Source organism: Ascaphus truei, chromosome 3 (genome assembly GCF_040206685.1).
Source record: "Ascaphus truei isolate aAscTru1 chromosome 3, aAscTru1.hap1, whole genome shotgun sequence".
Lineage (NCBI taxonomy): Eukaryota > Metazoa > Chordata > Amphibia > Anura > Ascaphidae > Ascaphus > Ascaphus truei.
The window spans coordinates 432,883,940-432,908,922 of NC_134485.1; the positions used below are offsets into that span (position 1 = coordinate 432,883,940).

Sequence of the window (24,983 nt, forward strand, 5' to 3'; positions counted from 1 at the left end):
TATTAGTAAGAATGCTAGTCCTCCTCACTGCCCAAAGTATTAAAAAATGGCCAGAGGGTTATTAATAAGAATGTTACACCTCCGCACTGCCCAAAGTATTAAACAATGCCCAGGGGGTTATTAGTAAGAATGTTAAACCTCCGCCCAAAGTATTAAACAATGGCCAGGGGGTTATTAATAAGAATGCTACACCTCCTCACTGCCCAAAGTATTAAACAATGCCCAGGGGGTTATTAGTAAGAATGCTACACCTCCGCACTGGCCAGAGTATTAAACAATGCCCAGGGGGTTATTAGTAAGAATACTACATCTCCGCACTGCCCAAAGTATTAAACAATGGCCAGAGGGTTATTAATAAGAATGTTACACCTCCTCACTGCCCAAAGTATTAAACAATGGCCAGAGGGTTATTAATAAGAATGCTACACCTCTGCACTGCCCAAAGTATTAAACAATGGCCAGAGGGTTATTAATAAGAATGCTACACCTCCGCCCAAAGTATTAAACAATGCCCAGGGGGTTATTAGTAAGAATGTTACACCTCCTCACTGCCCAAAGTATTAAACAATGGCCAGAGGGTTATTAATAAGAATGTTACACCTCCTCACTGCCCAAAGTATTAAACAATGGCCAGAGGGTTATTAATAAGAATGCTACACCTCCGCACTGCCCAAAGTATTAAACAATGGCCAGAGGGTTATTAATAAGAATGCTACACCTCCGCCCAAAGTATTAAACAATGGCCAGAGGGTTATTAGTAAGAATGTTACACCTCCGCACTGCCCAAAGTATTAAACAATGCCCAGGGGGTTATTAATAAGAATGCTACACCTCCGCACTGCCCAAAGTATTAAACAATGCCCAGGGGGTTATTAGTAAGAATGCTACACCTCCGCACTGCCCAAAGTATTAAACAATGTCCAGAGGGTTATTACTAAGAATGCTACACCTCCGCACTGCCCAAAGTATTAAACAATGCCCAGAGGGTTATTAGTAAGAATGCTACACCTCCGCACTGCCCAAAGTATTAAACAATGCCCAGAGGGTTATTAATAAGAATGTTACACCTTCGCACTACCCAAAGTATTAAACAATGCCCAGGGGGTTATTAATAAGAATGCTACACCTCCTCACTGCCCAAAGTATTAAACAATGGCCAGAGGGTTATTAATAAGAATGCTACACCTCCGCACTGTCCAAAGTAATAAACACTGGCCAGAGGGTTATTAGTAAAAATGGTACACCTCCGCACTGCCCAAAGTATTAAACAATGCCCAGGGGGTTATTAGTAAGAATGCTACACCTCCGCACTGGCCAGAGTATTAAACAATGCCCAGGGGGTTATTAGTAAGAATGCTACATCTCCGCACTGCCCAAAGTATTAAACAATGGCCAGAGGCTTATTAATAAGAATGTTACACCTCCTCACTGCCCAAAGTATTAAACAATGGCCAGAGGGTTATTAATAAGAATGCTACACCTCCGCCCAAAGTATTAAACAATGCCCAGGGGGTTATTAGTAAGAATGTTACACCTCCTCACTGCCCAAAGTATTAAACAATGGCCAGAGGGTTATTAATAAGAATGTTACACCTCCTCACTGCCCTAAGTATTAAACAATGCCCAGGGGGTTATTAATAAGAATGCTACACCTCCGCACTGTCCAACTTATTAAACAATGCCCAGGGGGTTATTAGTAAGAATGGTACACCTCCGCCCAAAGTATTAAACAATGGCCAGAGGGTTATTAATAAGAATGCTACACCTCCGCACTGCCCAAAGTATTAAACAATGCCCAGGGGGTTATAAGTAAGAATGTTATACCTCCGCACTGCCCAAAGTATTAAACAATGTCCAGGGGGTTATTAGTAAGAATGTTACACCTTTGCACTGCCCAAAGTATTAAACAATGCCCAGGGGGTTATTAGTAAGAATGTTAAACCTCCGCCCAAAGTATTAAACAATGCCCAGAGGGTTATTAATAAGAATGTTACACCTTCGCACTACCCAAAGTATTAAACAATGCCCAGGGGGTTATTAATAAGAATGCTACACCTCCTCACTGCCCAAAGTATTAAACAATGGCCAGAGGGTTATTAATACGAATGTTACACCTCCGCACTGCCCAAAGTATTAAACAATGGCCAGAGGGTTATTAATAAGAATGCTACACCTTTGCACTGCCCAAAGTATTAAACAATGCCCAGGGGGTTATTAGTAAGAATGTTACACCTCCGCACTGCCCAAAGTATTAAACAATGGCCAGAGGGTTATTAATACGAATGTTACACCTCCGCACTGCCCAAAGTATTAAACAATGCCCAGGGGGTTATTAGTAAGAATGTTACACCTCCGCACTGCCCAAATTATTAAACAGTGCCCAGGGGGTTATTAGTAAGAATGTTACACCTCCGCCCAAAGTATTAAACAATGCCCAGGGGGTTATTAGTAAGAATGTTACACCTCCGCCCAAAGTATTAAACAATGCCCAGGGGGTTATTAATAAGAATGCTACACCTCCTCACTGCCCAAAGTATTACACATTGGCCAGAGGGTTATTAATAAGAATGTTACACCTCCGCCCAAAGTATTAAACAATGCCCAGGGGGTTATTAGTAAGAATGCTACGCCTCCGCACTGCCCAAAGTATTAAACAATGGCCAGGGGGTTATTAATAAGAATGTTACACCTCCGCCCAAAGTATTAAACAATGCCCAGGGGGTTATTAGTAAGAATGCTACACCTCCGCACTGCCCAAAGTATTAAACAATGCACAAGGGGTTATTAGTATGAATGCTACACCTCCGCACTGGCCAAAGTATTAAACAATGCCCAGGGGGTTATTAATAAGAATGCTACACCTCCGCACTGCCCAAAGTATTAAACAATGCCCAGGGGGTTATTAGTAAGAATGCTACACCTCCGCACTGCCCAAAGTATTAAACAATGGCCAGGGGGTTATTAATAAGAATGCTACACCTCCGCACTGCCCAAAGTATTAAACAATGGCCAGAGGGTTATTAATAAGAATGTTACACCTCCGCCCAAAGTATTAAACAATGCCCAGGGGGTTATTAGTAAGAATGTTACACCTCCGCACTGCCCAAAGTATTAAACAATGGCCAGAGGGTTATTAATAAGAATGCTACACCTCCGCACTACCCAAAGTATTAAACAATGCCCAGGGGGTTATTAATAAGAATGCTACACCTCCGCCCAAAGTATTAAACAATGCCCAGGGGGTTATTATTAAGAATGTTACACCTCCGCCCAAAGTATTAAACAATGCCCAAGGGGTTATAAATAAGAATGTTACACCTCCGCCCAAAGTATTAAACAATGCCCAAGGGGTTATAAATAAGAATGTTACACCTCCGCCCAAAGTATTAAACAATGCCCAAGGGGTTATAAATAAGAATGTTACACCTCCGCACTGCCCAAAGTATTAAACAATGCCCAGAGGGTTATTAGTAAGAATGTTACACCTCCGCCCAAAGTATTAAACAATGCCCAAGGGGTTATAAATAAGAATGTTACACCGCCGCACTGCCCAAAGTATTAAACAATGCAAAGGGGGTTATTTCTAAGAATGTCACACCTCCGCCCAAAGTATTAAAGAATGCCCAGAGATGCCTAAAAGTATCTGGTACATGACCAAGACGGCATAAAAAACCTTTAACTATAAAGTGCAGGATTCATCCCCTATACTCAAGATACTCTGCAGCTCTCCTTAGTGGCTGCAGCTGCGCGTGCATGCGCACACGCGTCGCGAACCACGTGCCTCAATCCTATAAGTCCGCTAATAGTGCGCACGAGCACAATGAGGCACGACCACATTTTGGACAGACAAATCAATTTGTCTTTCCATGCGACGGCTGCGAGACGTCTGCGTCACGTTAAGCGATTCAGCCAATGAGAGCAAACCGCTCACGTGACATCACGGCCCTGCCTCCGCACACCTGAACATCGCCTGGAAGCACCGTTCACATTAGCGCGAGCGACAGGTGTGCGTCACGTGTTCGCGCCCCGTGGCGTAGTTATGGAAAAGCCTTTTATATATGTAGCACCCTTGTGGGATCCTACTCATGTCCCGGTCCCTACAGGGAGTTAAGGGGTTAAATCCTTTCCAGGCCCTAGTTGCAGCTAATAGTAAGTAACTTATTCCATGTAACTAATGTTAAGTAACCAATCTTATGTTGCAAATCGTTTCGCTCAGTGATTGGCTGTTTCTGGGGGGGCCATACTGTATGCACAAAGTGGGGGGCGGCGCATACAGAGGCCCCGCGCTCTTCCCCAAGGCATTAAAATTAAATTCCGGGGACAACGCGAGGCCTCTGTACTCTATCCTACCTTGGCTCGAAAGACGCGTTGCTGTGGCGACACCGTGTCAAATGACGCTACAGGGTCACGTGACGTCACATGACCCTCAGCGTCATTTGGCAGGGGGGCACAGCACCGAACTTTGCGCACCCCTGCTTTAGGGGATAACTTAGTTAAGTAACCTTATCTTTATCTGCCCAGCAACAGGAGTAGGGACAAAGGTTATAAATGTTTGGGACCTTGATATTTAGATCTGATCAAATTATCTTCCCGCACTGAGGGGTCTCCGGGGCTCTCCTAGCCCTGTAAAAGGGTAGGTAACATTTCTTATTTTCTGAGTTAGGGCATCTCCCAGTATAGGGGATATATATATATATATATGTAGCCCTGTTTCCTTCTGAATACAGTATAACTACCAATGCTGTGTAACCAGTTGGCTCGCAGGGCCTGAGCCTCTGCCACGGAGAGCCTTGGGCAATGTATATGTATGGATTATCTCTTACCCGATGCAGCGCCTCCACCTGCGGTGGCTCCCAGCAGAGCGGGAGTTGTTCCTCGCAGGACAATAATACAGTACTACACACACAGCATGTAAAAGAAACAGTAGCTTCACTAGCGGTAACCATAACCATGCATGTATCATACCTATCAGTGTTACTCTTTAATGAGACACAATACTAACGCGTCTCGCAGGACGCGACCCTTCACCGTGTTCCCACACCGTGTCCAACACCCCAAAGTGAGTGTATGTGTGTGACTGCGCAGCCACTCGTATGAACAATGTTATAGTTGGTGCACTTTAATGGATGTTACCTGCAGCGCTCGGGCCCGCAAACAGTCTTCACAAAGGATCCGACGACGTGGGGCTTTCTGTGATGTCCTCCGGGGCGATCCCACCCGGCGGCTGATGATACTCCTGGAGAGGTCTGGTCCCAGACCTCTGAGATGAAGCTGTGACAGTCTCTGTGTCCCTAGCTCCACACACTAACGTGACAGGTTCCTATTCTAGGGCCTGTCCCTGTATTAACTATACTTGACTTGGACTCAGGGCCTATCTGAGCCTGGGGGTATTCGGGCCTAGTGTAGAGGCTACTTGCCTCTCTACACACTGAGCTCCTACCTCTTCCCCTTCCCGGTCTTCTCTGACTAGCGTGCTTCCCTGCGCAACCTCCTACCTCTTCCTGCAGAGTTCCTATCGCCCTATTTGCTTCCTGGCGTCACCTTGTCTGGCTGAGGCTCATGGGACTTGTAGTCTCCGGTCCTAGGCCCCTTCTGATTGGCCCGTGCTTCGCGCGCTACCGCAGCCACTTTCTGCTCATGCGCGACCTCTCGTCTGACGCCGTCGCCTCCGGGACTCTCTGCGCATGCGCGAGTACCAATGGCGGCGCCCTTAACGATCGGGCCGCCGCGGAGCCTCCGGTGTACCGGAGCGCTCCCTGCACGCTCTGCAACCTTCCCTTATTCTCCCATTGCAGCGGAGATGAGGGTAAACCTGAGGGACCTGGCTACACATATATATCAAAACGAACAAATAAGCCTGCAACTAATTAAAAAAAATAACTCAAAATTGCTATAATCAAAAGGTAAGATCAAATAAATAATTTATAATGACCTGATGACCGTGCTGGGGACAAAATAATGAATGAGAAAAAAAGAGAAAAAAGAATCCCACCAAAAGCACTCAAGCAAAAGTAAATAATAATAGAATTTATTCAATGAAAAAACACATGGATTACACAGAATTAAAGCAGTCCCCACAGGACACCGAAAACATGAATTCTGGTTAATGCACAAAAGTTAAAGTATGGTGCATACTACAATGAATAATAATGAAGCCAGAAAATGTAAGTAACCTGCTCATTTAACCCTAGACCGGATGGTCAAAATAGGAGGGTTAATCAAAATTTTGGACACTGAAATAATCTACCAATGTAGTACCACTCAACAACCAAAAACAGAATATAATGTGTGAATAAACACAATACAAGAACCATGCTGTATAAGTTCAATAGTCACCACAAGATGATAGGTATGGAAGTCCTGTGAAGGAAATGGAGTGATAACAAAGTTGTAGAGGTCAGTGTCCACGGATAATCCTGAGCCAGGTTGGGGGATTCCAGGGGAGTACAAACACATCCCCTGTGGGGTCCCCCAGTGGGATCGAAACGTTGGACTTCTGTGCTTTGTGTTTTAATACACTTTCTGTATTTAACCGTCTGAGTGCTGTCTCCTTTTTGCCAGTTTTGGTAATGTATGCTTTTGTTATCTTTATGAGATATGCACCAGAACATTCAAGATACTCTATTGGAGTGCCTGTGAAATATTTTTCAACTATATATATATATATATATACACATACACATATATAGTCCCGGGCATTCAAATGGCTAACAGTAAGAATGGGCCTCAGGTACCCAAAGCACAATGAGTCCTGTCCTCTTGCCTCTTTTTGCCACCACTAGGCATTAGCATCCCATAGAGCCCGTGTGGCAAGGTTACCCACTTACTCCCCCGCCACCCCCCCAACCAGCCACTACCAATGGGGCTATTTAGCGCCTTTAAATTAGACCGGACCTCCACAACACAAATTTTCCAATGATATTATTAATTTTCCTTCTACTCCTCTCAACCGCTGGTCGGGTGCCCTTACAAAGCTTTCTATGCACAATATTTGACTAGAACACTTGCAAATCACCAAACTTCACCTGGATTTGGGCTAAATCCTGCTTTATTGCATGGATTAGGTCCAACGATTTAACTGACACCATGTCGTTAACCCCGACATCAGGATCAAAACCTAAGGAGCTCTTCTGTCCCGTGCGAGGACCATAATCTCTGGCAGCAACTGATCCCACCTTAACCCCCTCTTGCCCCACCAAAACATCACCGTCACAACTCCAAATTCTTCCCATAAGGGCAAATTTCTTCCCCCCTCTCCGTCCAATTGACATATGCCCGATAATCCACACGTCAGGCAGCGACACCTACAATAAACCAGGAAAATAAATTAGCAAACTACCTAAACTAACGAGGGACAAAAGTAACTACGGTAACAGTTTGACTCCTATCTCCGGAGTTGATGAATCACGTCGGCACCTACACCCGACCACGCCGCTTCAGTCGTGCCCCCCATGTGGAAGGAGTGGGTACCAAACTGCTCACTATCTAAACCCAAAATAGCAAAACACCTCTGGAAAACACTAAAACGCTGATAAGGCTTCACCTCCGGTGTGCATCAGCAAAGGGTCAGGGGAGGGAGGCCCGACTTCCAGGAACTCCATAAACCCCCTTACTGGGCAGACCAAGCTGCCAGAGACAAACCACCCAACCCAATCCATGAACCCCTGTTCCGCTGATCGCTCTTTAACCTGCGCACTGATGTGGTCAGAACTCCGGACCACATCCTCAACAGCCAAATCCCTTTCTTAGTTGTGCTCACCCGCAAAGCCCCGAAAAACGAGAGTACGAAGGCCGCATTAAAAAGCCTCACCTGGAACGGTGAACTGCCCACTGACTCTGGTACCCTCAGCAGCCCTTCTTGTATTACCGGTGTAACCCCACACTCAACTGAGACCTGGGAACAAACAAAAAAAAATGAAATTTTCTCATCCTACTTCCCTTTATACCAACTACCCTCTGCAGACCCACCCCCACAGCATGTCGCGCCAACCCTACGGCCCTTGAAGGTAAGGCCTCGTTCAGGGTGCAAGCTTCGCGACGTGCGCATGCTTACATGCGACCGTACGTTCGAAACAAAGTATTTAAAGTTAATATCGGTTGTCAGGGTAGCATAGAAGAAAAAGAAATACCGGCTCCAAAAGTTAAATTAAATGTCAATTATATAAAATCCAAACCATACAGTGTGGAGTCCAAGTATAGTCCTTAAATGAACAGATGATGTGAGAGTGTCAGGGTAGCAGCTACCCTTGTCGCCGAAGTACGGAGTTGACGCTTGCTGCAGTTTCAATAAACAACTCATGTTGTTTTTTCTAGCTGCAGCAGCGTCACTGGTACTTCGGCGGCCAATCAAATCATTCGGGAAAGTGTAGGGAGAAGAGCAACACCCATCCCTAACCTCAGGTCTGTCACCCGCCTCCTGAATGCTTGAAAAGGTCTGCTGGGGATGATTAGCACACATCGCCCAGCAGACTGCCACGGGCACACGCGGATGCCCGCCCTCCACCTCCTGTCTCTGCCACCCTGAACGAAGCCTAAGAGCACTAAAATGGGGAGTGAGCCTGGCCCTATGCCACCCGGGCTTAGAGCTGAAGGGTTTTCTTTCTCAGCATCGACGTACCAAGCTGTTTTACCCTCCTGGAGAATATAGTGAGAGTTTCCAGGGAGTAATAAAGAAATTAGGGATGAGTCACAGGCAGACATATCGTATTATAAGGGATGATTTAAATTTTGTGAGCCGCCCTTGTTTTTTACCCCTTCAGTCTTTGGCACAATTGTCTGCTCTGCGTCAGATCTAAGAATTCTTATGAATTCTAATCTTATCAATTCTTGGTAAAGTCTAGAGTACAACAACTTCTGCTTGTATTCAATCCGTCAGAGCCAGTGAGCACAGAGACGTTTCAGGACGTTTCAGTACGTTTCAGTGTCCCTTCCTCAGAATCAAACATCTAACATGTGATACTAAACAAACTAGTATAAATACCCCTGCAGGGTTAGTAAGATCACCTACCCCCGGCAACACCTGCAATGAGAGGCTGAGCACACACTGCAGCCTAATTACTTCCGCCTTTGATATTTGACCTCATCGCGCAATGTGAGCGTCATGATGCGAATAACGTCATGTTGCTAAGCAACCTAACAAATATCAACAAAAGAGGGAGTGAAACACAGGAAATCGCACAGCTAGACTGCTGTGCAGTGTGAGACCATGAAATAGAGGACATATCTCCCAAAGCATGTTCATATCAACCAGTAGTACTTAATAGTGAGCAGAAGCAGTAGTAATAGATGTTAGAGTCCTTCTCTGCATGAAGTCCAGTACCATGAGGGACAAAGCTGCAAACAGAAGTGATCTTTGTTAAATCATACTGCGAGCACATAAACACTTCAAACAACCTGATCATAATCTATAAGTACCAATGCTTCTTCTACCTGGCATTTTCTACCATTATGGGGTCCAGCTTTAAGATTTCGGGATCAGCAGAAGGTGAGCACCAAAAGAATAATTCTCTACTGCACTATTATTAACCGTGGTGTGCCACTTATACCCACCCCTTCTCTATTACCAAGTGTCTAACATTGGACAGTGCCAATGGGGAAAATGGAATGATGTTTTCTGCCAAATGAATGGAGTTTAATTAATTAATTTATTTATTTATAAAATATTTTACCAGGAAGTAAAACATTGAGAGTGACCTCTCGTTTTCAAGTATGTCCTGGGCACAGAGTAAAACAAATAATACATGGTTACAAGTACAGTTACATAAATGAACAGGGTATACATTATATACAAGACATTGCATGCACAGTTAAAGAAAATATATATTATGGGCGAGTGAAACAGTTACAGACCAGATTAAAATGTGAGACAGCCTTAGATTTGAAAGAACTTAAGCTGGTGGTGGATATGAGAGTCTCTGGTAGGTTGTTCCAGTTTTGGGGTGCACGGAAGGAGAAGGAGGAGGGAGGTCAGGGAGATCGCATGGTAAGGTCTCTAAAAAAGTAACTGCAAACTCGATCAGTTCGGCATTTTTGTACCAGACAGTATCTACCAAGCGATAAATCTTGGTGAATACCGTTTTTACACAAATCTCATACCGCGAGGTAACAGCATGTCACCCGATCGATACAGCAGTGATCTTATAGTGATCTTATAGTGATCTTATCGTGATCTTATAGTGATCTTATCGAAGCTACCTGACTAGGCCTTAGTCTTTAGCAAGAAGAGGGGGGGGGTTGTGGGGTAGTGGGGTTGTGGGGTAGTGGGGTTGTGGGGTAGTGGGGTTGTGGGGTTGTGGGGTTGTGGGGTAGTGGGGTTGTGGGGTAGTGGGGTTGTGGGGTTGTAGGGTTGTGGGGTAGTGGGGTTGTGGGGTTGTAGGGTTGTGGGGTTGTAGGGTTGTGGGGTAGTGGGGTTGTGGGGTTGTAGGGTTGTGGGGTTGTGGGGTTGTAGGGTTGTGGGGTAGTGGGGTTGTGGGGTTGTGGGGTTGTGGGGTAGTGGGGTTGTGGGGTAGTGGGGTAGTGGGGTAGTGGGGTAGTGGGGTTGCAGTTCCCTGGCCCAGGATTAGACACAGACCTCAGGATGTTCCCGGCTTTTAACCCCTGCTAATGATCCAGCTGAGGGCCAGCTAATGACCCCAGATTTAACCAGTTCAGCGCCGGACTCAGCAGCTACACACGCAAAGTAATTAGGCAGGAGACTGCCCTGTCACCAGCTCCATCCATGCACACTGCGCTTCCCAGCAGTCATACATGGGATATAATAATACAACACATCATGGGAATAAGCGTTTAAAACATAAAAGTAACATTAGGAAAAGACATCCCTGCCCCGAAGAGCTTACAATCTAATTTTATTTATTTATTTTATTTATTTATAAAATATTTTACCAGGAAGTAATACATTGAGAGTTACCGCTCGTTTTCAAGTATGTCCTGGGCACAGAGTAAAACAAAAAATACATGGTTACAAATACAGTTACATAAATGAGCAGGGTATACATTATATACAAGACATTGCGTGCACAGTTAAAGATAATATATATTATGGGCGTATGAAACAGTTACAGACCAGATTAAAGTGTGAGACAGCCTTAGATTTGAAAGAACGTTCCCGCTGGAATAACCCAATGATTGTTTTACAGCACGGGCTGAGGCCCGTTATTTTCAGCTCTGAGGACCCACCAGTTCTCGACATATTTACTAACGCGGTTCTCAAAGAGCTTCTTAAATTGACTTCCAACCGGAAACCGTAACCGATGACGTTGCAGCTACCTGTTGTCCCATGGGACCTGTGAGATTTGGTGGCCATTTTGTATTCCCTAGAAGGAGCACAAAACATGGTAATTATCTTGGGAACCATGGGGTCATTGGAGCTGAAAATAACCCGGTTCAGCTGTTCGGGGGAACCTACCAGGTCCGTGCCTGAAAAAACCCACAAACACAATGGGTAACAACAACAACAAGAACAACATACCAGCAGCCAGGATGAAATCTTCCTGAGGAACGGGAAGATGGCTGCCCTGTAGAAGTGCTCAGCGTGGGACATATCCCCAGCAATGTGTGCAGTGCACAGCCTCAGAATGTACAGCAGGAATGTCTTTCATTGCTCATTACCAGAGCTGTGTGTGGGCCGGGAAGCTGTCACTGCTGGTGACAGGGGGAGCAGAGCTTAGTGTTAGAAGCAGCACGGTGCCTGCACGCTGTAAGCCCCTCACTCACCGCACAGCTGCCATTGCTCAGGGCCCCCCCCCCCCCCAGTGAGTCAGATTTACAGAGCTCTACGTTATGGCAGCTTTAACCCCTGGGATGCCAGAGGGGCCAGGAACACGCAGGGTTAATCTGCAGAATGCAGACTGGCACCCTCTGCACGGTACGATTCAGCGCGGTGGGCAAGAGAAAGAAGCTGCTGCATGTAGAGACCAACATGCAACGATGTAGGGCAGGGGTGACCAACCCCAGTCCTCAAGGGCCACAAACAGGTCAGGGTTTGAGGATATCCCTGCTTCAGCACAGGTGGTGCAGTCTTCGGCTGTGCCACTGATTGAGCCACCTGTGCTGAAGCAGGGGTATCTTGAAAACCTAACTTGTTGGTAGCCTTTGAGAACTGGAGTTGGCCACTCGTGCTGTAAGGGGTTAATGGATGCAGTATCCCTCCGTTTTATGTACACATGTACTGCGCGGCGTTCTTTCTGGCAAACAGGGGGTCTCTCTTATAATATTTGGTTCATCGTTAGAGGCTGAATAACACAAATATCTCATAAAGTTTCCAACAGGAAAGCGCAGATGTAGCCAATTTTTGCTCAAACGAGACGCTCTGCGTCAAAGCCGGCGTGACATTTAATGCTAGATTTACGGCAAAGCCATTGCACCACAAACGTTGCAGCGCCTGCAACGGCGCAGCACTGGGCGCCATTTAATGAGGGGTTTACTTAGGACATTGACACGTGGACGGAAGCAGTGACATTGGCTGCACCTGTGCATGGAGCTGCGCCTCGTGCTCCACAGGTGTCAAGGTCTTCCAATCAGCGACACTATACAATTGGAAGACACTTGGGACGGTCTTGATAAATGAGACCGCCCTTAGTCCCAGGATGCTGCTGCTTACTATTGGGAAGTACTTGTCCCAGTTGTTCCTCTCTCTGCTTCAGAGAGCTCTCTCCCAAATAACCAAACATTGGTCTGCATAAAGATGCCCACGGGCTGAACCCATAGATTATTCTGAGTACGTAGAGACATCACACTCTCTGGTTTCCCCAGGTCAGTCCCAGTACAAACAGGTCAGGAGTGACTGCAGGCCGCACAAAAGATTGGGTTTTAATCACCGGGACGATGTTCTCTTATAAATAAAGTGCTGCCGGTCCCATTATTACTGCAGCCCTCACTCCACCGCTAGGATAATGCTGGCTCGTGCAAAGCTGTCTTGGGTGGGTTTTAACTAACTTTCCTGGGTGCAAAACTGTGAAAAAGAGATTGGTCACAGATAAAACTCCAGCTGCGATCATTGAGATTGGTTTCCTTTGACAAATCTGGTGCTGTTTTTTTTTTTTTGCACTGGGTTTTGCTCCAGTTTTGCAGCCGGGAGTCTTTAATAACTAAACCCCCAAGACAAGCTCACATGCAGCAACAATGCGTTGGGGAGCGGGGAGCGGGGGGCACTAAAAATGTCAGCTCCGGCCATTTCTCTTTCAGAGCATATAGTTTGGGAGATTTCATTAAATAGACCCCCTGATATTTCCAGCTGTAAGATGATTTGCGTATTCACTTTGCTGTGTTTTATGGCATAGCACCATTTATAAATCTGGGCCATAACCTTACTGATGAAGATCAGAGGGGATCGATTTCGTTAAATCCCCCAAATCATTGAAATAAGATACCAGAGGTGACATTTTTAGAAAACCGTCCTGCTCCATCTCCAGCATATTCTTGGCTCCTGAGCCTGAGCTTGTGTGTGTCACTGCGGTTCCCCGCGTCTCACATTCAGTACGGAGAGCTGTATATTATACAGTCCCTCAGTAACGCGCACGCACAGAATCTGATCCATCTCATTATGATATGTGTATCATCTCTCTGCTCTGCTTTTGCTACTTAAGATTCCTATACGGCAGTTGCTAAAAAAAACATGTTGCACAGTTTATAACAAATATAGATGTGCACAGTAATTTAAACCTGTAACATTTTATCACCCTTCTAATGTTTTAAAGAGGCAAGCGTCACTTACAAAATTAAATTAATATATATATTTTTTTTTAATATATACAGCCTTTAATCACCTTTAATGAAAACTAAATACCTAAGCTGCCAATCGATTAGTTCTCCAGGGATCGATCTGCAAAGATCCTGCTTCCCAGGGTTCCCGTAATGGCTGCCTTTCAATAAATCCTTCAGTCAGTGTAACTCAGCAGCTACAATGTATCCTGATATTACTAAGGTAACATTATCTATCGTTACAGTTTGCAGCTCAAACTGCTGGGAATGTTGGCAACAAATGATCACAAACAGGAAAGTGTTAGGAAGATCTTGCACTGCTGGGGAGGTGGGATAAATCCTGCTACAGAGATCAAAGGATACTCGGTATTTGTGTTTGTAACCATGAATCTGTCCTCATAACTCTAAGCCCAGGACATACTTGGAAATGAGAGGTAACTCTCACTGATGTACAGTATTACTTCCTAGTAAAACATTTGATAAATAAATTAGTATTAAATCACATTAACCACGGCATTAAGAGTTGAATAAAATGTAGTAAGTATTATCTAATACCGCAGAACTGGTTTATTTAAAACCACACATGTAGGATATTGCTTGGATTGCGCCTTTAATGTTAACCTCTTCTGTCCGAGGAGTCTCTGGCATTGAAAAGGTTAACGTAGAGCGTGTCTTGTTTTTTTCCCTTATGTTTTGTATAGGATCAGGTTTTTTTCCTAGCCACTGGAGGCTGCTTCCCGCCCGGCCCCCCCGCCTCCCGGCTCCGACCCTCCCGGCTCCAGGCACCCGACCCTCCCGGCTCCCGGCACCCGACCCTCCCACCTCCCGGCTCCGACCCTCCCGGCTCCAGGCACCCGACCCTCCCGGCTCCCGGCACCCGACCCTCCCGGCTCCCGGCACCCGACCCTCCCGGCTCCCGGCACCCGACCCTCCCGGCTCCCGGCACCCGACCCTCCCGGCTCCCGGCTCCCGGCACCCGACCCTCCCGGCACCCGACCCTCCCGGCACCCGACCCTCCTGCCCGACCCTCCCGGCTCCCGGCACTCGACCCTCCCGGCTCCCGGCACCCGACCCTCCCGGCTCGGCCCAGTGCTGAAGGATTGAATAAAGCCAGCAAACACTTAAGTGAGAGTTAGGCCAGAGACGAGGGCCGGTGTGCAGGTTGTGGGATTTAACCTCAGACCCTGCTGCCCAGGCTGAGGTGCAGACAGGGAACGCTGACAGGAAATGCTAATTACCAATCATCAGTGTTTGAGACACGTTTACCATAAAGTGGCCAATAAAGCAGAGATAAGGGTGGTTTTAAATTCACTGATAAAATAACAGTGCGTCTCCATGGGGGTTACTCATTAGACATGAGTGGCCTTGATGGGGAGTCTCTGTGGGGATAACCGCCTCTTTGTTTAATTACAACGCACTTTACAATTCTACTTTTGTTGTACTGTATTGTATTGGTTGTGGTGCATTTTACCTTTGCAAATTAAATTAAAGTGTACAGAGCTTTCAAATGCTCGTATGTTTCTGATTCAAAATACAAAAACCCAGACTATTGTACCACAAATATATATATAAATATATATATAAGTATATATATATATATATATATATATATTGTGTGTGTGTGCGTGAATGTATCTACTATATATTTCTGAAAGCACTGTATGTCTGCATGGCCTGTGTCCCTCAGGCCAATGAGATTGCTCCCTTGGGCCGCCCGCCCTCGCACACCTCTCATTGGCCTGAGGCGGAGTGACGGGCCAAAGGTCCAAAACAAACACACACACACCTCTCTGTGTCCCCCCCATCACGTGCGCCACCCTGCACCGGCTCCGGACGGAGGGGAAGCGCGGCCCTCCTACCCCAGCCGCCCACGCTCCCTTACCTCCCCGGCGCTACCTCCCACTCAGGTAAGTCACTGCGCGTCCCGCCTCAGCTTATGGCGCCAGTAACTCTCCACACAGGCCACAGGCCCCAGGCCCACACAGGGCGCTTCCTGCCGCCGCCTGCACGCTGGGGGGGGGGTGAGCGCGAGGCACGGGGGACCAAGCGGGCGCTGGGGGGGGGGGGAGCGCGAGGCACGGGGGACCAAGCGGGCGCTGGGGGGGGGGGGGAGCGCGAGGCACGGGGGACCAAGCGGGCTCTGGGGGGGGAGCGCGAGTCACGGGGGACCAAGCGGGTGCCGGGGGGGGGGAGAGCGCGAGTCACGGGGGACCAAGCGGGCGCCGGGGGGGGAGCGCGAGTCACAGGGGACCAAGCGGCTGCCGGGGGAGGAGCGCAAGTCACGGGGGACCAAGCGGCCGCCGGGGGGGGGGAGAGCGAGTCACAGGGGACCAAGCGGGTGCCGGGGGCGGGGAGAGCGCAAGTCACGGGGGACCAAGCGGGCGCCGGGGGGGGGGGGAGCGCGAGTCACGGGGAGGGACAGTGTGTGTGGGGGGGAGGGACAGTGTGTGTGTGGGGGAGGGGGGACAGTGTGTGTGTGTGGGGGGGGGACAGTGTGTGTGTGTGGGGGGGGACAGTGTGTGTGTGGGGGGAGGGGGGGGACAGTGTGTGTGTGGGGGAGGGGGGGGACAATGTGTGTGTGGGGGAGGGGGGACAGTGTGTGTGTGGGGGAGGGGGGGCAGTGTGTGTGTGGGGGAGGGGGGGGCAGTGTGTGTGTGGGGGAGGGGGGGACAGTGTGTGTGTGTGTGTGTGTGTGTGTGTGTGTGTGTGTGTGTGTGTGTGTGTGTGTGTGTGTGTGTGTGAGGGGGGGGACAGTGTGTGGGAGGGGGGACAGTATGTGTGGGGGGGGGACAGTGTGACTCCCGGGAAACGCCGGGTCTCTCAGCTAGTATATATATATAGTCAATATGGGAGAGAGTGGAGAAGATGGGGGAGAGAGGGAAAGAAAGCTTGCTCTTGCTACAGTCTATAAGACGGTGCCAGGGGTAAAGGGATAATGAACAGAACTACACTCGCCTAGACGAGTGAAAAAGGCCCCTATATAACTAGCACTCATTGGATAGTTGTATACATGTACAAAGAAATAGTATCTAAAATTAGGATGAACACCAAAACACAAACAAACAACACTTAGGACAACAAATAACATGAATAGTTAAAAAAAAGTATTAAACAGCGCACCTCAGAATCACCACAGTGATTGGGGTGGTATACAGAGGGACTAGTAAGGACTAGAGTAAATTTTATTTTATTTTAATCCTAATTTGAAAGTTGCCTCAGGGTGATGAATATATATAGGTCCGGAAAGTGTGGTGTATATGTGTATTGAGGTAACAACCTAAACACCATCCAAACCACTCCTGATGAAATTGTCACTCATAAAATTGTTGTGAGTAAACTGCAAAAGAAAACAGTTAAGGGTGCCATAGCACAAAGCACCCCACTGATAGACGGTAGTTAAGTTCTAATAGAAGATTAGTATTCCAGCCAGATATACTTAGTGCAGCCTAATGAGGTAAATACTTTAGGCTGGATACAGCCTGATTTGTTGTATTCACATTCTATTCAGAAAAGGTGACAATTACAAATAGTCCTTGTAAGCAACGCAATTAAAAACTTAAGTAATATCAAAATGGGCTACAGTGTAGCTAGGAATATGTGATTGGTGAATGGAAAGCCACAAGTTCATTATATTTGTGACTAACAGTCAAAGTATCCATTCAACAAATTGACAGTGGCATATAAATTCATCCAAATACCAGAGCCTAATGAGAGCAGTATTTAATGTGTTAAACACTGATCCGTTTCTGATGAGACCCAATATTTAATAATAAATTCTAGGCTCAAAAGTGGAAAAGTGCTGCTCCATTACTCTGTGGTGGCAGCGGTTACTTTATAGTGACACCTTATTAAGAAATAAGGGGTACCTAAAATATGGTATAAAGCCCCAGCGAATAGTATACAGATATGTAACCCTAATCAGTAAAGTGTAATAGTATCCATCTTTGTAGTTTGGAACCGGTAGCAAAGTTAGTTAGCCGTTTCAAGCTGTTGTGATCTATGGCAAAGTTAGAGTAGATGTCCGCCTCGTAATGCAGGCAGGTCTCAGCTCCATAAAAATATATGCTACAGAGCTCCGCTCGGCGTGGTGTATTAATGAACACCACAGAACATGAACAGTTCTGCAGTAATGTGTTACTCTACAGAATAATGCTTTTTCATTGAGCTACCAATTCTTTGGATTGAATGTATTTGGCTGTCTATCACAACAGCCACTGGTGATCTTTTTGACCAACCAATGTGCCTTTGTCCTCATTGTATATTTGTATTGTCCGTTGTGAGTCCCCCTCCTCTTTTATATTTCTCCCCCTGTTTTTATCTTTATACTAATACATTTGTAATAATAACTATATTTCTGGTATGCCCGTGTGCTTCATTATAAGGATACTTTTTTGTTGTGCTAGATATATATAGATGTAGAGATATGTGATGTACTCAGTAAGTAGGTGTTTGAAGGGAGGTTTATAGGACCTAGCACCTTCCTGAGTGTGTACAATTTCTCCTCACCTGAGCACTAATTAATGGACCAGAATGTAAAAGGTGATCCAGACACCTCCCTGGGCTGCTGTTCTGATCTGGAAGCCCACACACTGACAGCCTCAGGGAGAGACGGCAGGGAGGGACGGCAGGGAGAGGCTGCAGGGAGAGACTGGAGGGAGAGAGCAGGGAGAGACTGGAGGGAGAGACAGCAGGGAGAGACTGGAGGGAGAGACAGCAGGGAGAGACGGCAGGGAGGGACTGCAGGGAGAGGCTGCAGGGAGAGACTGCAGGGAGAGGCAGCAGGGAGAGACTGCAGGGAGAGGCAGCAGGGAGAGACTGCAGGGAGAGGCAGCAGGGAGAGAGCAGGGAGAGACTGGAGGGAGAGACAGCAGGGAGAGACGGCAGGGAGGGACGGCAGGGAGAGGCTGCAGGGAGAGACTGCAGGGAGAGGCAGCAGGGAGAGACTGCAGGGAGAGGCAGCAGGGAGAGACTGCAGGGAGAGACAGCAGGGAGAGGCAGCAGGGAGAGACTGCAGGGAGAGACTGCAGGGAGAGACTGCAGGGAGAGACTGCAGGGAGAGACAGCAGGGAGAGACAGCAGGGAGAGACTGGAGGGAGAGACTGGAGGGAGAGACTGCAGGGAGAGACTGCAGGGAGAGACTGCAGGGAGAGACTGCAGGGAGAGGCCGCAGGGAGAGACAGCAGGGAGAGACAGCAGGGAGAGACTGGAGGGAGAGACTGGAGGGAGAGACTGGAGGGAGAGACTGCAGGGAGAGACTGCAGGGAGAGACTGCAGGGAGAGACAGCAGAGAGAGACAGCAGAGAGAGACTGGAGGGAGAGACGGCAGGGAGAGACAGCAGGGAGAGACTGGAGGGAGAGACTGCAGGGAGAGGCAGCAGGGAGAGACTGCAGGGAGAGACGGCAGGGAGAGACGGCAGGGAGAGACGGCAGAGAGAGACGGCAGGGAGAGACGGCAGGGAGAGACGGCAGGGAGAGACGGCAGGGAGAGACGGCAGAGAGAGACGGCAGGGAGAGACGGCAGGGAGAGACGGCAGGGAGAGACAGCAGGGAGAGACTGCAGGGAGAGACTGCAGCTCACGGTTCTGAGTGGGGAAGTTTGTTCTCCCGCTGCTAGTGAGTAGCTAAGACGTATTAGTTAGAGCTCCAAAGTGGAGTTGGTTTTTGTACCCTTGTTTTTCCCTGTAAATAAACCATGTTAAACGAATCCTACATTTTCCTGGCTTTAATCTGGGACCCAGCAGTGTGAATTGGACATCAAAATGAGTGTGCCAGGGTGTCCGTGTGTCCGTGTGTCCGTGTGTCCGTGTGTCCGTGTGTCCGTGTGTCCGTGTGTCCGTGTGTCCGTGTGTCCGTGTCAAAATATTTATCAGAGTTTTCCACCTGCAGACCTGGGGCCTCCTATAGTGCACATGATTTGGTTTCCCAGCACTTTGCAAGTACAGTATTTGTATGCGAATCTCTTCGTGCCCTGAAATTCGCCGTGCTTATTGTGCGATTTATTGAGAGTATGGGCAGCTGAGTAACGGTAAGGCAACAGGAATGGGTGTGAAGTGACTAGGAGGGGTTGAAAGATAGGGGCCAAAATCTTTTGTGTGCCCCACAGTAATTCCCAATCTATGCTTTGATTTTAACCCCTTTTGCAGCAACACATTGCAAAGCAATTCTAGTGGCAGAGGTGTATCCAAGTCTGCCCACTGAACAGGGTGCGATTAGAAAATAATGCTATTAGACATATATAGTGTATATATAGTATGTGAGTGTTATTTTGGCCACAGTAGGAAGGACAGCTTACAGTACATGCTTTCCTCCTGTCCTTTATTCACTCGGTCTGCGCCAGAAACCTGTGTAACACATTCCTCTGGCACTGAAGGGGTGTAATTAAGCAGGAGTAACAGAGCTGTGCTGAAGCATAGACAGCGAGACACAAAACCTCTAAGGTTTTTAGTCTGGAGGCTCCAGAATAATGGATTAATCCCCTTGACGGCTTCATGGATTGTTTAGTAATAAGCCAGTGTTCTTCCATTCTGTTCAGCAGGGAGTCTCTCACCCAACAGCTGGACCATTCAACATCTGTCCTTAGCCACGGCACCCTTTCCCTGCTCACATCCCCCATGGCCACAGAGGCAAACTAGCCTAGTCCAGCTTTGCATTACATCAGGGGGTCAGTGTCATGCACAGCAATGCAATCTCACTCACTGGGAGTCAGTCGCACTCACTGGGAGTCAGTCTGACTCACCTCAATCACAGGGAGTCGGTCTCACTCATTGAGAGTCAGTATAACTCATTGGATGTCACTCACTCACTGGGAATCAGTCTCACTCACCTCAATCACTGGCAGCCAGTCTCACTCATTGGGAGTCAGTATAACTCATTGGGAGTCAGTCTCACTCATTAAAAATCAGTCTCACTCACCTCATTCAATGGGAGCCAGTCTCTTTCATTGGGAGCCAGTCTCACTCATTGGGAGCCAGTCTCACTCATTGGGAGTCAGTCTCACTCATTGGGAGTCAGTCTCACTCATTGGGAGTCAGTCTCACTCATTGGGAGTCAGTCTCACTCACTGGGAGTCAGTCTCACTCACTGGGAGTCATTCTCACTCATTGAGAATCAGACTCACCTCCCTCATTGGGAGTCAGTCTCACTCACCTCACTCACAGGGAGTAAGTGTCCCACTCACAGGAAGTCTGTCTCGCTTACTAGGAGTGAATATGACTTTTACTTATTTTTTAATTATAATTTTTTGAAGTTTCCTGGTTGCAAATATGGGAAAAAACTGGGACAACCAGATGTATGTGCAGTTCTAGGCATTATTTTATTTACACTTATGGCGCTGTGTTATTGCGATGGCTTAGCTGCAGCTCGGCAAACTTTAGTAAATAATCCCTATTTTCTATTTTAAGTCAGTACTTCCCCATTCGAATTTCGTGGACCTTAGGGGTGGGCACCTATGTAAATTGGATCTCAGTACTTTCCTAATGGACCTATGATTTCAACCTGGTTCCTGATGGTGTCAGGTGCCAAAATTGTGACGATTGATGTAAAAGCCGGTCCTGTCCTAACTTTACAAAACCCACAACTGTGAAGTCACAACAATTCCAGTGGAATAAACAGAACATACTGATTTTACTAAGGGCTCATTAGCGCTCTCATTTAGGGGCCCAGGCTATAAGCGTTTATAAAAAAATCGCCGGGCCATTTAAATTGCCATTTTTTAAGCGGGCGAGTAGCCGGCGATGTGAAGCTCGCCCCTCCGAAAAGGCCTAACCCAGATATTTCTTTCAGCTGCAGAGAGAGCTGCTCAGAGAGAGCCGCCTCTCCCTGCGCAAATCTCACCCGAAATTAATGTTTTTTTTTAATAATATTTTTAATACTAGTGTATTGTAGAAGGGGGTCTCCAGAGCAGAACCTCGTTGATTTGAGGTCCGGGGACCCCCTGCTTCCCGAGATACAGGTTCGTTATGGGGGGGCCGGTATCTCCTATGCATTTTATTCCCACGGTCACGTGACGCGGGACATTTAAATGCATAGGAGATACCGGCACTCAATAACAGGGCCTGCATCTCGGGAAGCAGGGGTTCCCCGGACCTCAAATCAACGAGGTTCTACTCCAGAGACCCCCTGCTCATCTACACTAGTATTACATTTTATATTAAAACAGCTGCTACCCACAATAAACATTAAAAGCACAACAACATTAATACCCACCTCCTCTACCCCCACATGATTGATACCAGAGGCCGCGGGTGTCCGGGTTTCCTCAGGTGTCCCCGCGGGTGTCTGTGGGCCCTTGGGTGGTCCCCACAGATGTCTGGGAGTCCTTGGGTGGTCCAAGCGGATGTTTGGGGCCCTTGGGTTGTCCCCATAGGTGTCTGGGGGCCCTCGAGTTGTCCCCGCTGGCTTGCGGTACCAATCCTGTGGCCAAATTTTGTTTTGCGATACATTGAAATAAATACACACCCCCCCCCACCCCCAACACATAAAGTACAGTAATGGGAAAATTAACTATTATCCAGATATGGGCTCATTTGCCCAATATAAAATAAAACATTAGCCAGCCAGCATAAATAAAGTAAATAAACCTTTCTACTTACCCTTGCCATCATGAAGGGTGTCCTCGTCAGCATACTGCAGGGCCATGTCCTCCGATGCCAGCAAGAATACATGAAAAAATACAATCTAATGGCCCCTAACCCATAATCACTTTAGCGGTTAATAACCACTATAGTAATTAAGGGATTAACCCAGCCTCCCCCGCTATCCGCCCAGGAGGCCTAACCACCCATCCCGGGCCCACTATGCCCACCCTCTACCCATTGATTGGCTTAGTGGTACATCATACCCATATAATATTAATATTAAACTTACTTTTAGAAGTCTTCCCCCTCCGAATCCCGTTATATCTGCAAGCTCTTGACCCGCTGCGTCATCACCCGCAATCCAAAGCCATCCACCTTGAAGTCCAGCATCAGGTAAAAAAAATCTTCTTTCTTTTATCTTCTATCACCGTCTTCTTTCTTCATCTGTCATTATTTTCTTTTCTTTAATCTTCTTTCTTCATCTGTCAATCCAAAACCCAACGGTAAATTCACAACAGGATGTTCTCTCGTTGGCTTCATGAGGTAAAATGAGACGTATTGGCCCTATATATGGCCTGTGACATCACATTTTATGGTCAGATGGTAGAGCTCCAATCCGATTGGACTCTGTATCATGTGCCCGCCTCTTTTAAAAATTTTTTTTAAGGATGTGACGTCATCTCCAAGGGAGGTACGTCACATCTTTAAAACTACATGGCTATATCACATGGTATTACAGCCAATGGGATTGAAGGCAATCCCATTGGTTGCTGTACCATGTGATAGGTCACATTAGTTCAAAAAGATGTGACGTCATTTTAAAGGATGATGTCACTTCCTTTTGAACTAATGCAACTGATCACATGGTACAGCAACCATGTGTAATACCATGTGATATAGCCATGTGGTTTTAAGGATGTGATGTACCTCCCGTGGAGATGATGTCACACCCTTAAAAAAAAAAGAGGTTAGGCCTCCCGGGTGGGTAGCGGGGGACGATGGTTAACCCCTTAATTACTATAGCGGTTATTAACTGCTAAGGTGATTAAGGGTTAAGGGGCCATTAGATTGTATTTTTATGTATTCTTTATGGCAATGGAAGACATGGCCCTGCAGTATGCTGACGAGGACGCCCATCATGATGGCAGGGGTAAGTGGAAAGGTTTATTTACTTTATTTATGCTACCTGGCTAATGTTTGATTTAATAATGGGCAAATGAGCTATTATCCATAACTGGATAATAGTTATTTTGCCCATTACTGTACTGTATGTTTTTTTTTTTTGTATTTGTATTGTATGTCTTTATTTATATCGTGCCAAAAGTGTACTCAGCACTTAACAAAGAATACAGTACAGGGAATTATAATAATACAATAATTGCAGCAAAATCAGACAATAGGAAAGGAAATCTCTGCCCTAAAGAGCTTACAATCTATGGTTTGAGTGGAACTTACAGAAACAACAGGCGAGGGAATAAGTGCTGTAGATGGCAGTGCCTCGCCACAATGGGTGGTATGAGTGACTGGGTGTAGGACAATAGCCATCAGTGCAGGCTATGGGGAGGCTTGATTTGTGGGGCGAGTTTTAAGGTTAGTCAGTATTAAATGAAAAGGTTAACACCATTTGCTTGGGAGGAGATGGCAGTGAGGCATGAATGCCAGTGTGTATTTATTTAAATGTATTGCAAAAAAAATTTGGACACAAGATTGGTACCACAGGCCAGCGGGGACCCGCGGGGACCACCCGAGGGCCCAGAGACACCAGCGTGGACCATCTGAGGACCCCCAGACACCCACAGGGACCACTCGAGGGCCCAAAGACATCCGCGGGAACCACCTGAGAACCCCCGGACTTCCGCGACCTCTGGTATCAATTATGTGGGGGTAGAGGAGGAGGGTATTAGTATTTATTGTGGGTAGCGTGGGTGGGGGAAGGGGGTATATGGCCCTTGGTGGGTAGGTTAACCCCTTAATTGCCTTAGCGGTTAGCCACTAAGGTAATGAAGTTGCCGGTAAATGCATTTTTATTGCATGAGATTCATGCCGGGGGTCTCCGGTGCTGATATTAAAGGATAATTAAAGCAAGTCCCGTCTCGCCGCTTATTGTTAGGTTCTCGCCAACTTTTCCTGGCGTGAGGATTTTGGGACAAACTCGTCATTCTAGAGCCGCGATTAGCCTCAATAACCTACTAGAATTGCACGAGTTTCAGAACCTGCCGACAAGTGGCTTATCGCTGCTCACCCGGCGATTTTTTTATGACGTTTGACATTTTTGGCGATTCATGCCTTTATCGCCCACTTATCGAGGCTTGCAGAATAGCAGTAGGCATTTTGGCTGAAAAGTGCTCGATAAGTGGCTTATCGACGCTTATAGCATAGGCCCCACTGTATCCATATTGCAGGTGGTGAGAGCCGGGTCGCGCCGTCAACTGCTTTGTCTGGCGGCCGGTCCCCTTTACAGTCCCAACCCCCTCTGGCAGTCACCACCCCTTCTCTCGACAGTCACCCCTCCGGCAGACACCCGCCCCAGCAGTAACCTCCCCTCCGGCAGTCGCCCCCCGCCCCGGCATTCAAAAGGCAGTTGCGCCCCCACTTTTTTTTACTGTGTATTGGGGGTGTGGGGGGATTTTTACTGTTTATTGGAGGGGATTGAGTGAGAGTGGAGTAATTGACGTTAGATGGGGGCGAGTGAGAGGGGGAGGGAGT

At 47.3% G+C, this 24,983-nt stretch overlaps 1 protein-coding gene across 2 annotated transcripts in view; it reads right to left on the bottom strand.

Moving 5' to 3' along the window:
* The window catches only part of LOC142491215 (uncharacterized), a 53,271-nt gene extending 41,539 nt beyond the window's left edge, over positions 1 to 11,732 (bottom strand). Inside the window, exons 1-3 of one of the 2 annotated variants that reach the window (XM_075593483.1) lie at positions 11,471 to 11,732; positions 7,811 to 7,894; positions 6,856 to 7,304 (exon numbers count right to left, since the gene is read on the bottom strand). In XM_075593483.1, the coding sequence (XP_075449598.1) occupies positions 6,996 to 7,304; positions 7,811 to 7,894; positions 11,471 to 11,542 (465 nt within the window). In that variant the 5' untranslated portion in view covers positions 11,543 to 11,732 and the 3' untranslated portion in view covers positions 6,856 to 6,995. Of the gene's footprint in view, positions 1 to 6,855; positions 7,305 to 7,810; positions 7,895 to 11,470 lie in introns of those variants that run through there. The other variant, XM_075593482.1, reaches the window with a different exon arrangement.
* Positions 11,733 to 24,983: the final 13,251 nt, after the last annotated feature.